The 13,159-nt window shown below is 52.3% G+C and overlaps 1 protein-coding gene across 6 annotated transcripts in view; it reads left to right on the top strand.

The window, feature by feature from the left end:
* Positions 1–13,159, top strand: part of EXD3 (exonuclease 3'-5' domain containing 3) — a 77,640-nt gene that overhangs the window by 38,990 nt on the left and 25,491 nt on the right. For 4 of the 6 annotated variants that reach the window (XM_060199451.1, XM_060199449.1, XM_060199447.1 and 1 more), the window contains 10 exons: positions 2,077–2,195; positions 6,568–6,641; positions 6,740–6,778; positions 8,218–8,384; positions 8,721–8,844; positions 9,034–9,247; positions 9,343–9,452; positions 9,826–9,982; positions 10,089–10,234; positions 10,569–10,730. In XM_060199451.1, the coding sequence (XP_060055434.1) occupies positions 2,077–2,195; positions 6,568–6,641; positions 6,740–6,778; positions 8,218–8,384; positions 8,721–8,844; positions 9,034–9,247; positions 9,343–9,452; positions 9,826–9,982; positions 10,089–10,234; positions 10,569–10,730 (1,312 nt within the window). The remainder of the gene's footprint in view (positions 1–2,076; positions 2,196–6,567; positions 6,642–6,739; positions 6,779–8,217; positions 8,385–8,720; positions 8,845–9,033; positions 9,248–9,342; positions 9,453–9,825; positions 9,983–10,088; positions 10,235–10,568; positions 10,731–13,159) is intronic. The other 2 variants (XM_060199448.1, XM_060199450.1) reach the window with 2 other exon arrangements.

Genomic DNA, 13,159 nt, shown 5'->3' with positions numbered 1-13,159 from the left:
TGAACCTACTCTCTGTGATGCTATAATGTTGGACACATCGTGTGTGTGTGTGTGTGTGTGTGTGTGTGTGTATGTGTGTGTGTGTGAAAAATCATAGAATAAAAAACAGTGGGGGGTGGGTGGTAGCGCAGTGGGTTGAGCCCATGTGGCGTAAAGCACAAGGACCAGTGGTTTGGGCCCTGGCTCCCCACCTGCAGGAGAATTGCTTCACAGGTGGTGAAGCAGGTCTACAGGTGTCTGTCTGTCTTTCTCTCCCCTTTCCGTCTTCCCCTCTTCCATTTCTCTCTGACCTATCCAACAACAATGGCATCAATAACAACGATAATAATAACCACAACAATGGTAAAACAACCAGGGTAACAAGAGGGAAAAAATGGCCTCCAAGAGCAGTGGATTTGTGGTGCAGGCACCAAGCCCCAGCAATAACCCTGGAGGCAAAAACAAAAACAAAAACAAAAACAAACAGTAATAGTAAGCCTAATGTAAGCTATGAATTCTAAGTAATACTGGCATAAGGGTCATCTTTTTTTCCCTTTGGTCATCACTGGAGCTTCACTGCTCCAGGTTGACTTTTTCAGATAGATATATAGACAGATAGACAGACAGAGGTAGAGAGAGAGAGACAAGCAAACACCACAACATCAAAGCTTCCTACAGGGCAGCAAGGACCAGGTTCAAAACTGGGTTGTGTGCATGGCAAAAGAATGCACTATTCAGGTGGGCTGTTCTCCTTACTCTAGATTCGTCTTGTAACAACTGCACCATCTGATGGGCCTTTGATAGTGGAGGAGGTTGTTTCAGGGGCAGGAGATATGTGGAAAATATCTGTGCTAAAACCATTCTAGAAACCTAAAGCCTATTTATTTTTAAAGTTCATGCACCAGGATCAAGTGGAATTTGTTTCAGGAATGCAAGTTGAATTAACATCTGAAGAGTCAATAATTGTTAATAACAGCTCAAGTAACAAAATCATATAGTTATCCCAACATATAATAAAGAAAACTATTAAATCCAGAATTTAATTCTGGTTTAAAAAAAATACTCTCAGCAAGCTACAAATAAAAGGGAACTAGAAGTGTCTGATGGGGGATTTTTCTGAAAAAAAAGAAAAACACACAGCAAGCATTATTTAAAATTAATTGTACTGAGGGCCGGTGAAATAGCTCACTTGGATACTACACTGTTTTGCCATTTGCATGACCCAAGTTTAAGCCCAGCCCCCACTGCACTGAAGGAAGCTTTCAGTCTCTCTCTGTGTCTGCCTCTCTGCCTTCTCTGTCTTCTCACTCTGGGAGCAACACCTCACCCCAGGGCCTGGGCTGCTCCATCTCCATCCCACTGTGGGTACAAACCTCCCCCTGTATAGTTAGAGGCCAGTAGGTGGCTCATCTTTAGACTGTGTACATGAATTTGTGCAAGGATCTGGATTCAAGCCCGGGGCTACTACACAGGAAGGCCTGCAGCAGGGAGGGAAGCTTCATGTGTGGTAAAGAGGTAGGTGCTGCAGTGTCTTTCCTCTCTGTGTCCCTCTCCACACACACACCAGGAATGGTAAAAAGAACAGAAACAACCACAATATTCATGTAGGGCTGGTTCCTGGATAGGTGTGTGTATGGTTGGGGTGGGCGTGGGGCTGCCAAACAGCTGAGAAGCCTCAGAAGCTTGGAAGAGCAGGTCACATCCAGAGTTTGGAATGGGGTAGATCTGGGGGTAGCACCTGCTGGTCCTGGGGAGAAGGCACCCCATTCCAGGGACTGGGCTATGCCATCTCTACCCCATCGGGGGTGAAACTTCCCCTGTATGGAGGTGCTTGGGACAGGACTCAGGGAGCAGTAGAAACCAGCTCTCCTCCTGCCAAGCGGGCCTGCTGGACTTGGCTGATCATATCCACAGGACCTAAAATGGCAAAGGCAGACCTCTGACTTCCCCCAAGAACTCAGGTGTGTTCTGAGGAGGGAGTCTCTCCCAAAGTACAAGCACCTTTGGGCAAGCCATGGAGCTCGCCGGTGCTCAGCCTTCGAGCCTGCGTGTGACTTCCCTGGCAAAACCTACTCCTGAGCTGCGTTCCCTTCAAAGCACTGCTCCTTCCAGACAGCACCCGAAGGTGGCCTGCTTGAAGCTGGGGAAGCTGAGCCCCCGGGAGCTGAGCCGGCGGGTGCTGTGCCTACAGGAGCGCTTTGGCCTGGACGCTGCTGGTGAGTCTGCCTGCACCCTTCCACCCTCCCCTCCCAGGGTGCCAGTGAATTTGATTGCACTTCCTACCACCCAGTCATCATCCATTGTCCTAAAGGCAAGGCCCTGCCAGCAGTGCTTTGCAGCTCCAGCGCTTTGCAATGCTCACACAGCTCGGGCTAGCAGGAGGCCGCCGCTCTGGCTGGACCCTGAGGCCACCTGCTCCTCTCTGCCCTCGCCAGGTCAGGTGCTTCTGAGTCAGGGAGCTTTGTGCCTGTGCTCACAGCTGTGGTCAGGCCTCCCTGAGGTGTCTGTGCCCAGTTTGCACACAAAACTGGGCATGGCCCCCCAGAAATGGGCAATAACCTGTCACCCCTTTCCTTGAGTGTGTTTGTTTAAGATTTCAGGGATTTCTTCCTCAGAAGCCCAGAGAGCCATCCTGTGTGCCAGGTCACCTTACCCAGACGACCCAGTGACTCATTGATTTGTGTTGGGAAATAGTGGTTTTATATAGTTTTTTTTAAAAAATTGTATTGCTGCCAAGGTTATCGCTGGGGCTTGGAGCCTGCACAGCAAATTCACCACTCCCAGCAGTCATTTTTTTCCCCTTTCTTCTTTATTTGATAGGACAGAGAGAAATTGAGAGGGGAGGAGGAGACAGAGACAGAGAGACACCTGCAGTGCTTAATTCACCACTCATGAAGCTTCTCCTCTGCAGGTGGGGAATGGGGGCTCAAACCTGGGTCTTCCTACATGGTAACACGTGCACTTAACCAGGTGTGGCGCGATCTGGCCCTAGAAGCTATAGTTTTTCCCTGGGATTTATCCGTCTTGTTTTCAGTCCCATTGTGTTGTCAGAGTGTTTGTAGTGTCCCTTTATTTTTTTGTTTTGCCACCTGCTTTTCTCAGCGGTTTTGCATTTGTACAACTCCACCACTTCCCGTGGGAGATATATATATATTGGAGCTATAAACATATACACACACATTCTTTGGAAATACAAATACATATTTTTTGGGGGGGTATGATACCACAGCACTACTCTACCACTCACAAAGCTTCCCTTGTGCGTGGTGTTCCTGGGGCTTGAACCTGAGCCCTTGCATGTAGTGTGACATGTGCATGCTACTGGGTGCGCCATCACCCACTCCCACCCCCTAGTTCTTTTTTAGATGTCTATGGCATTGTGCTTGTCAGGGATTTGGCGTTCTCACTTTCTTACTTCTCTTGTTCCTTCTCACTGGAAGTTTGTTTTTTGTTTGTTTGTTTTGTCTCCAGGGTTATCTCTGGGACTCAGTGCCTGCACTATGAATCCACTGCTCCTGGAGGCTATTTTTTTCTTTTGTTGCCCTTGTGGTTTATTGTTGTTGTTGTTGTTATTGTTGTTTTGCTTTTGTTGTTGTTGGATAGGACAGAGAGAAATCAAGAGAGGACGAAAGACAGAGAGGGGGAGAGAAAGGCAGACACCTGCAGACCTGCTTCAACACTTGTGAATCGACCCCCCTGCAGGTGGGGAGCCAGAGGCTCAAACCAGGATCCTTATGCCGGTCCTTGCGCTTTGTGCTATGTATGCTTAACCTGCTACGCCACGGCCCGGCCCTCTTCACTAGAAGTTTTTTTTTTTTTTTTAATTTCTTTATTGGGGGATTAATGTTTTACAGTAAATACAATAGTTTGTACATGCATAACATCTCTCAGTTTTCCACATAACAATATAACCCTCACTAGGCCCTCTGTCATCCTTTTAAAGGACCTGTACTCTCCCCCCCCAAGAGTTTTTTACTTAGTAGATGCAATACACCAACTCCTTCACTGGAAGTTTTAATGTTTATAAAGAACTTGCTTTTGGCACACTCCACTGTCCCATTTTCCTGGAGATGTAGCTGACAACTAGTGATACATTGATTATAGTTTGCCAAATGAGTCCACCTGGATGTCTGTTTCAGAATGATCACCACAATAAGTTAACATTAATATCTGTCACTGACTTAGATACAACTGTGTGATAACTTGTAAGATCTGTGTCCACGTAGGGTGAAAGAGATAGCTCACTTTAAAATCCCTTCATATCACAAATAGCAGGCTTTCTTTTTCATGACTGAATAATGTTCCAGTTTGTGTGTGTGTGTGTGTGTGTGTGTGTGTGTGTGTGTGTGTGCCAGAGAGAGAAAGACAGTCATTATTCATTCACCCATTGATGGACACCTAGATTGTGCCCACATCTTAGCTACTGTGAACAGTGCTGCAGTGAATGTGGGAGTGCCAATATCTTTTCAAAACCCTGTTTTTTATTTCCTTTGGATAAATACCCAGAGGTAGAATTGCTGGGTCATGTGGTATTTCTGCTTTACATTTCTTGAGGACCCATCATACTGTTTTCGATAGAGGCTGCACCAATGTGCATCCTGACTACCACTACACAAGGCTCCTCTTCCCCAGCATTTGTTATCTCTTGTCTCCATTCTCACAGGTACGAGCTGATAGCTCCTGGTTCTGATTTGCATTTTCCTTCATGATCAGTGATGTGAGCATCTTTCCATGCACCTGTGAGCCATTGTCTGTCTGTCTGTGGAAAAATGATCAGGTCCTTTGCCCATTTTTTGTTTGTTTATTTTTGTCACCAGGGTTATCTCTGGGGTATGGTGTCTGCATGACTCCATCACTGTCCCCTGTAGTCATTTTTTTTCTTTTCCTTTCTTCTTTCTTCCTTCCCCCCTTTGTTTCTTTTTTCTTTTTTTAATTTTCATTTATAAAATGGAAATATTGACAAGACTATAGGATAAGAGGGATGTATCTTTTTCCTTTTGATAGAGGGGAAGAGACAGAGAAAGACAGAAACAGAGCAGAGAGACACCTGAAGCACTGTCTACTGCTTGTGAAGCTCCCCTCTGAAGATGGGGATCAAGGACTTGATTTTAGGGTCACATACCCAGTCAAGGGAGAGGCAGACACAGATGGGGGTCTGGGGGTCCCGCTGAGCGTCCACAGGCCCAGGACTCTCCAGGCAGAGTTGAGGCACAGGCTGAAATCTGGGCTTTGTGGATATTTGCGAGCGCTATTTGGGAGTTCCTAGCTGTCACCTGTGTCATGTGGTGGGCTTGCTTGTCCCCTCTCCATGGAAGAATTGCTTCAGTCAGCTGTGGAAGGGGTGTTTGGGTCTGGACACACCCACCCACACAGGTGGCACCCGGGTCTCTTCTGTGTACGTGGCATTGATTCTTTCTCTTTTTTTAAATATTTATTTATTTCCCATTTTTGTTGCCCTTGTTTTTTTTATTGTTGTTGTAGTTGTTGTTGTTGATGTCATTGTTAGGACAGAGAGAAATGGAGAGGGGAGGGGAAGACAGAGGGGGGAGAGAAAGATAGACACCTGTAGATCTGCTTCACCACCTGTGAAGCGACTCCCCTGCAGGTGGGTAGTCAGGGGCTCAAACAGGGATCCTTTAGCCAGTCCTTGCGATTCGCACCATGTGCACTTAACCCATTGCGCTACTGCCTGACTCCAGTGGCATTGATTCTTTGAGGCTCTGGGATAAACCATCCCATTGGCAAACTGTGGAAGCTTTGTGCCTGGCAGTGGAATGCCTGGTTGAGTGCACATGCTACAGTGTGCAAGGACCCATGTTCAAGCCCTTGGTCTCTGGCTGCAGTGGTGAACTGTGTTGCAGGTCTCTCCCTGTCCCTCTCCCTGTCCTTCTCCCTGTCCCTCTTTCAGTCTCTCTCTCTCTCTCTCTCTCTCTCTCTGTCTCACCTTTTCCTGTTGGCTTCTCTGTCTTTATCAATAAATAATACAATTTAAAAATATTTAAAATGTGGATGCTTGTAGAAATGTCAGGGAAGCTGGTTACTGGTCATAGGTCCAACCCTTTGTCTCTGAGCCATCCTTCCTCCCTCCAGTGGCCTCTGCCCCAAGGTCTGTCCCCATGCAAAACTGACCCACAGCACCACTACTCATCCACAGGGTGCTGAGCCCTGTGACCTCTGCAGAGAGGGGGAGACAGGATGTGTGTCACCTGTCTGAAGAGTGGGGTCACTACCCATGTTGGGGGTAGGCAGGTCACTCTGGAGGTGTGGACAGTGGGACTCCATGGTCAGCACCTTCCTAGGACACCCCCCCCCCCAGATGATGAGGATTGCTGGGTCCAGGAGAGGAGGCAGCAGTACCCAGTACCCTGGGCTTGACAGGGGAGACAGAGGAGAGCAAATGCAGTGTCCCTCCCCCCACCCCTGCAGCCCCAGGGAAACAGCCTGAAGGGCCTGCAAGCTGAGCTGTGACTCCTCCCTCACCCCCCACCCCACCTCTTCAAGGGACTTGAGGGGCCAGGAGGGTGGCTCTGATGTGGGGGGTGGGTTGGGGAACACTCCCCAAACCCCACACCTGCCTTCTCTCCCCAGAGCTGTGTCCTCATGCTGTGGCCCAGCAGCGCCTGTCTGCCCTGCGGTACCTGTGCTATAAGCACTTCGTGGAGGTGTGTGTGCCCTGAGCCCCCAGCAGGTGGTGCCTGGGGGTGTCGGGGTGGGGGGCAAGTGGCTATTGGAAAGGCTCACTTCCCTTTTGCTTTTGCAGGGAAGCATGACCCGGGAGAACTGGGTGGACCACGTGCAGGTGAGTCCCAGAGCAGGTGTTCCCCAGCTTCTCCCATGGCTATGGCAGGGGGAGGGTGAGCCAGTGGCACAGGGCCAGTCACACCCCCCCCCAACAGGTGGCCACACCCTAAAGAGACAGAGGAACCCTGAGCTGCCCACCCTTTCAGTGTGTCAGAGGAGGTGAGGAGACGTGTGCAGAGCGCCTTCCATCTCTCCAGTAGAAGGTTCTAGACTGTCCCTGGTGCCTACTTGTTCTTAGCTCTGCCCCCCCCCCCACTCCTACCCCAGGCCCCATGGAACTGCTTCTTGGGGTGCTGCAGGGACATAAAGAGGGCTTAACTATTAGCCCCTCCAGGTCTGGGGTCACCATGGGCTCAGAGCAGTCCCCTGACCAGAAGAGAAAGCCCTGGAAGGAGGTGGGGTCCATGAGCCCCCCCCCTTTTGGTGAGCACTGGAGCCCTGGGCTGCTCTGTGGGCTATGGCACCTCCCTCCCTTGCAGGCAGCCTGGCAGCTGGTGCATCCAGTGGGGGGCAGTACTGAGCTACCTCAGGAGGGCTCAGGTGGGGGTGGGGCTGAGTCATCAGAGAGGAATGCAGCCCCCCCCCACCCCACCCCACACATTGGGCAGGCCCGGAAGGCCCGGTCCCCCCCTGGGTGCCAAGGCCGAAGTAGGCCGGAAGGGCAGCGGACATCCTGAAGAATGTGGAGGGGTTTCCACATATTGTCATCCACATGGGAACCCACGGCCCAGGGGAAGCAGTCGCCTGGGGCTGCTGGGGGCTGCTCCATCTGGGGGGGGGGAGCGGCCCACTGCCAGCCAGCAGGGGCTATGGGAATGCCAGGATGGGGGTGTAAGTGTGGGGGGCTATGGAGTTGGAAAGTATCAGGAGATGAGGGGCAGGTACACAGAGCTCAAAGTCCTGGGGACTGTGAGGTTCCTTCACTTCCCCCCAAGTGACCACATCTGGGTCTGCAGGGACTCACTTGAGGACTGCAGGAGGGACCCCAGTGGTTTGAGCACTGGACATGCCTTGCACTTTTTAGGGCTAAGGTGACACTTGACACCCCCCCTTGGTCCCTCTGTGACTGTGGACATAGGGTTCCAACATGATGCCAGGGAACACCACCTACCCAAGGCTGGTCTGCAGGGCCCAGGGCACCCTGCAGAGTTCTGGAATCACCTGGCCTCAGGCAAGGACAGTGAGCAGAGCCTTGTAGGAGCAGAAGTGTGGGGAGGGAGTGACCTTCAGCCTCCCATGTCAGTCCCCACACACACACACAAACCCTCTCCTCCCCCTGACCAGACCCAGCTGGCTGGGTCACTGACCACAAAGTTGACTTTCAGGGGCAGCCTTCTCTAAGGGGCTTATAGGTGGTCTGGGGCTTAGGAGGCATCCATATCCCTGGGGGTGGGGGTGGGGGGCAGGTCAGATAGTGCAACCCCATCCTGTTCCCAGGAGCTGGTGGGGCAGAACCGGTGGCTGCAGGAGCAGCTGCTCCAGCTGCTTGTCACTCACAGTGACATAGGCACTACTGCCCAGTGTGCCCGGGACCTCTTGCTGCCTGTGGAGCTCCTGCCCCCTGCGGTGGCCGCAAAGCTTGGCCGGCTTCAGCTGGAGGAGAGGTGCGTACCTCAGGCTGGGCTTGTGGAGGCACCCTGAAGCGTGAGGTAGGTCCTGGGAAGCTGCTCAGGTTGATTGGGAGGGTAGACAGCACATGTGGGGTGGGGGCAGAGCACCGACTTTCAAAGAGCAGAGGATGGAGTGGGGGCATGGTGTCAGTACCCTCACCATGACACTCTTCACCTGGTTCCCCCATCAGGCCAGATGCCCCAGGGGCTGTGATCTGGAGGATAGAGTTGGGGGAGGGCGGGGTTGCATGAGTGCTGCTCCCTACCTCTGGGGTTGGCCCTGGGCCCAGAATCCTTCGGACCAGGCACCAGCTGTCCTGCTCCACGCAGGCCTGCCGAGGTGCCTTTCAAGGACCAGAGGGACCATTACTACCAGCTGCCCATCGCCAGAGGGGACATCTGCTTCCTGGCCTCATGGGAGGACCTGGCCCAGCACGAGGCCCAGCTCCTGCGGGTGGGTCCCTGGGCTCTGCTGGGTCTCAAAAAGGCCTGCTGTGAGGGTGCAGGGTATCTCTGTGCAGCTGAAGAGGTGGCCATGGCCCCCCACCCCCATCTTGTGGGAGCTCCTGGGCCAGTGGGGGCAGTCATCTGGGCCTATGTCTTTGGCCTAAGGTGCCAAAACTGACACCAGCCCCTGCCCCAGCCCGATCAGGTCATGGGCATGGACCTGGAGTGGAGACCATCCTTCGGCACGGGTGGCCGGCCCCGGGCATCTCTCCTGCAGGTGGCCGTGGAGGGCCGCGTATTCCTGCTGGATCTGCTGGGCTTCTCGCAGCTGCCTCCTGGGGGCCCGGCTGTCCAGGCCCTGTGCCGGCTGCTGTCCCGGCTGCTGTCAGACCCCACCATTACCAAGCTGGGTGAGCGTGGCCACCAACACCCACCACCCACCAGGGAGGGTATTGGTTGATATCCTGGAGTGCAGCCACTCTTGACGATCCCTGCCTGCTTGCAGGTTATGGGATGGCGGGGGACCTGCACAGCCTGGGTGCCTCCTTCCCTGGCCTGGTCCATGTGGAAAAGGAGCTACAGGGAGGCCTGGACCTGATGCCAGTGCATAAGCGGGTCAGTGCTTTGCCATGAGGCCAGGGGGCTGTGACCCAGGGGACCCACTTGCTTGTCTGCATTAGGGAGGGGGCTCTCTCTATACCAGGCTGTTTCTTCCTGGCCCAGGCTTGCCTACTCCCTGTCCTAGGGTTCAGTGTCCCCAGGAAATGAGGGTTAAGGACATCCCTGTGCCTTCCCGAGAACTTCCCCAGCTCACACCCTTGGGGTGGGGGTTGCCTCAGAGCTGAGCAGGGGGCAGGTGAACCAAGCCTTGCCCTTCTCACTCTGCTCCCTGTGTGGACACCTCAGGCACCCAGCCTTCCCCAGAGCCTGTGGGGCAGGGGGTGCCCACTCAGGCCACCCCTCACCTTTCAGGGTACTGTCTTGGCAGATGCAGATGGCAAAAGCCCCAGGTGTACCTAGGCCTGGGGGGCCACGGGGGCTCAGCCTCCTGGTGCAGCAGGTGCTGGGCAAACCCCTGGACAAATCACAGCAGCTGTCCAACTGGGACCGACGGCCGCTTCGTGAGGGGCAGCTTATCTATGCAGGTGTGCAACCGCCTACCCCAGCCTTAATACCTCCCAGGGGCCCCTCCCCACACTCTTCCCCCTCCCCCCAACATACACTGCAGGCTGAGTCCCACCCGTTCTACAGCGGCGGATGCCTACTGTCTGCTGGAAGTGCACAGGGTGCTGTGCAGAGAGCCTGGCCGCTTCCACCTGACAGCGGACCTGACAGAGAGCATGAGGCCGGGGCAGAGTGACAGATCAGCCTCTGAGGTCTCAGGCCCACCCCGGCAGGTGAGGGAAAGCCCCTCGTGGTCTCTTGTCAGGGGAGGCCTGTGGGCCTGCAAGAGGGCAGTGTCTCCTGGGAGGGTCTGGGCACCTCTGCACTGGAACCTTCTGCACGTGGAGGCTGGCGTCTGGGGAAGGAGAGCTGCCCCTTTGGCCCCACTGCCCTGTTGACATCAGGCCCAGTGGGCTTATGTGTCCCTGCTGTCTACTGTGCTGAATGTTGCTCATGATCCTCATGAAGAGAGGAACCAAGCATTTGACCCTTGGGATCCTTATTCCCACTAGCTGGGGGCTCCACCTCAGGTGGGGGCGGGAGGGTGATGAACAGGCTTCATTACAGGTGCCAGTGGCTACAGGCCTGCCCCCCACCCCTGAGGTGCCAGCCAGGGCTTTCCGTGTGGTGTGTGACAACATGCTACAGGGACTGGCACGATGCCTCCGCTGCCTGGGTGCTGACGTGCGGGTGCTGGGCCTCGGTGAGGACCACCGCGAGGCAGCTGAGGTGAGTGCACGCAGGACTGCATCTTCCCATCATGATTGGGAGCAGGCCTGTGTACCCACTCGGAGCAGAAGCTGTGTCTGTGGCCGCCAAAGGGCACTGGTGTCATTGTCACTGGCTGCTCTGCCTCATCCTGGGGAGACCCTTCTTGCCTTGTTACTTGCCTTCCTCCATGACCACTGACTTGGAGCATGTTTCCCCACAGTCACAAGCTGCCTGGGCCATGTCCTGGGAAGGGCTTGGTAGAAGGCATGCAGGGCGTCACTATGGCTCCCAGGGGCCCCTGGGGAGTCTGCTTCCTCTGGCTATCCCTGGGGAGTATGGCTGGCAGACAGCTGCCTGGTGACAAAAAACTCTGGAGCAATGTCAGTGTCCCTTGACCTAAATCACCCAGTGGTCAGAGGGGGCACCCACTTTCCTCTGGGAGCCCCAGCAGTGGGTGCACCCAAGTAGCAGGTGCCTCCATGTCAGCCAGGGATCTGAGCCTCCTGCCACTCCTGGGGCTGACACAGCACCCCATAGCAGCTCTACCTGTTGTGGAGGGATTTGGACTATGAGTGGAGCCCTGATAGCTGCCCCTACATGCTCCTCTGGGTGCTGGTTTTATCTGGTGCCTCATGCCTGTATAACTTCTTTGTGCACCCCCAAAACTCTCCTCAGTCACACCAAATTGGCTGTCATCTCTTTGGGGTTATCTTTGGAGACATGTCATCAACAAATAATACTTTTCGCCCTCTTCTGCCAATCTGTATAACTGTTAATTTTTTTCCATATTACATTGGTCTAGCTTCCTAGGCCAGTGTTGAATAGGATCAGTGGCCACACCAACTTTATCCCATTTCTGATGTAAAAGGGAATGTAGCAGCAGCAAGCACTGTGGTGTCAAGATACCCATACCACACCTGGAAATTCCCCATGATACCACTCTCACTGCTTATGAAAGAAACAGATCCTTTCTCTATAGATACTGAGAATCATTGAGAAATAAAAGTTTTCCCCCTTTCATTTGTGGTCATGTGAGTGACATGATCAAATTTTTTATTTTATTCTTTTTCTTTTTTAAAAAATATTCCCTTTTGTTGCCCTTGTTTTTTATTGTTATAGTTATTGTTGATGTCGTCATTGTTGGATAGGACAGAGAGAAATGGAGAGAGGAGAGGAAGACAGAGAAGGGGAGAGAAAGATAGACAGACACCTGCAGACCTGCTTCAGAATCCCCTGCAGGTGGGGAGCTGGTGGGATCATTTCGCTGGTCCTTGTGCTTTGCGCCACCTACACTTAACCCGCTGCGCTCCCGCCCGACTCCCCTTTTTCTTCTTCTCCTTCTCCTTTTTATTTATTTTTCTTTATTAGCGGATTAATGTTTTACAGTTGACTGTAAATACAATAGTTTGTACATGAATAACATTTCTCAGTTTTCCACACAATACAACCCGACTAGGTCCTCTGCCATCATGTTCCAGGACCTGAACCCTCCCCCATCCACCCACTCCAGAGGTTGTTTTGTTTTGTTTTGTTTTGTTTTTTACCAGAGCACTACTCACTGCTGAGCTCTGGCTTATGGTGGGGCTGGTGCTGAGGATTGAACCTGGGCCCTCAGAGCTTCAAGCATGAGAGTCATTTGCAGAATCATTATACTGTCTCCCCAGCCCTCACTGCCCTCTGTAAACATGGCGACTCAATTCTGCACTTCCTGTTTGGAAAGCATGTGTCTGTCTTCAGGACTGTCCAGTGTGACTGTTCTTTTTCATCCTCACTTCAAGCCTTGTAAACACATTGGGGAGGTTGCTCTCTTTATTTTCTTCAGCGTTGAGTAACACTTGAATTACCCTGTCAAATGTTGAGTGACCTCCTACAAGGCGTTGGGGACCTACCATGTTGGCTGGTGATTTTCAATGTTGGCTTCTGTTTGATGTGGCAGTAATGGGACTGCCCAGTTGTCAGCATTTTTTGGAGTCACTTTTGGTGACTTGCGTCTTTTCCTGGAATGTGTCCGTTTCATCCAGTATCTCAGATACAGAAATCAGTTGCCATAGCTCTGGGGTGCTATCCCTGCGTCACACTTCCGTTCCCATTGTTACTCCCGTCTGTGCCTCTTTCTTGATCTTAGATTTGTCAATGTAATAAGTCTTTTCAAGTTGCTGGTATTTGGCCTTGTAGATCCTTTTTTTGTTTTCTATGGCATTAATTTCTATTCTTATCTTTATAGTTTCCTCCTTTGCTTTTTGGGGGGTTGTTTCCAAGTGGCGCGATTAGCTCTTTAATTTGCAGCCTTTTAAATTTTATGATGTAAACACTCAAAACCATAAATTGTTCTTGAGTTCTATTTTCACTGCATCCCATCAGTTTTGATACATAGCATGCTTCTAATTCCAAGAACTTCCGAGTGGTCATTACAATTATTTGAGTTGAGTTACTTCAGAAGGCCAGTT

The sequence above is a fragment of the Erinaceus europaeus genome, chromosome 10, assembly GCF_950295315.1.
Source record: "Erinaceus europaeus chromosome 10, mEriEur2.1, whole genome shotgun sequence".
Lineage (NCBI taxonomy): Eukaryota > Metazoa > Chordata > Mammalia > Eulipotyphla > Erinaceidae > Erinaceus > Erinaceus europaeus.
Note: the sequence above shows the minus strand (reverse complement) of the source record. Positions and strands in the feature narration are given on the sequence as shown.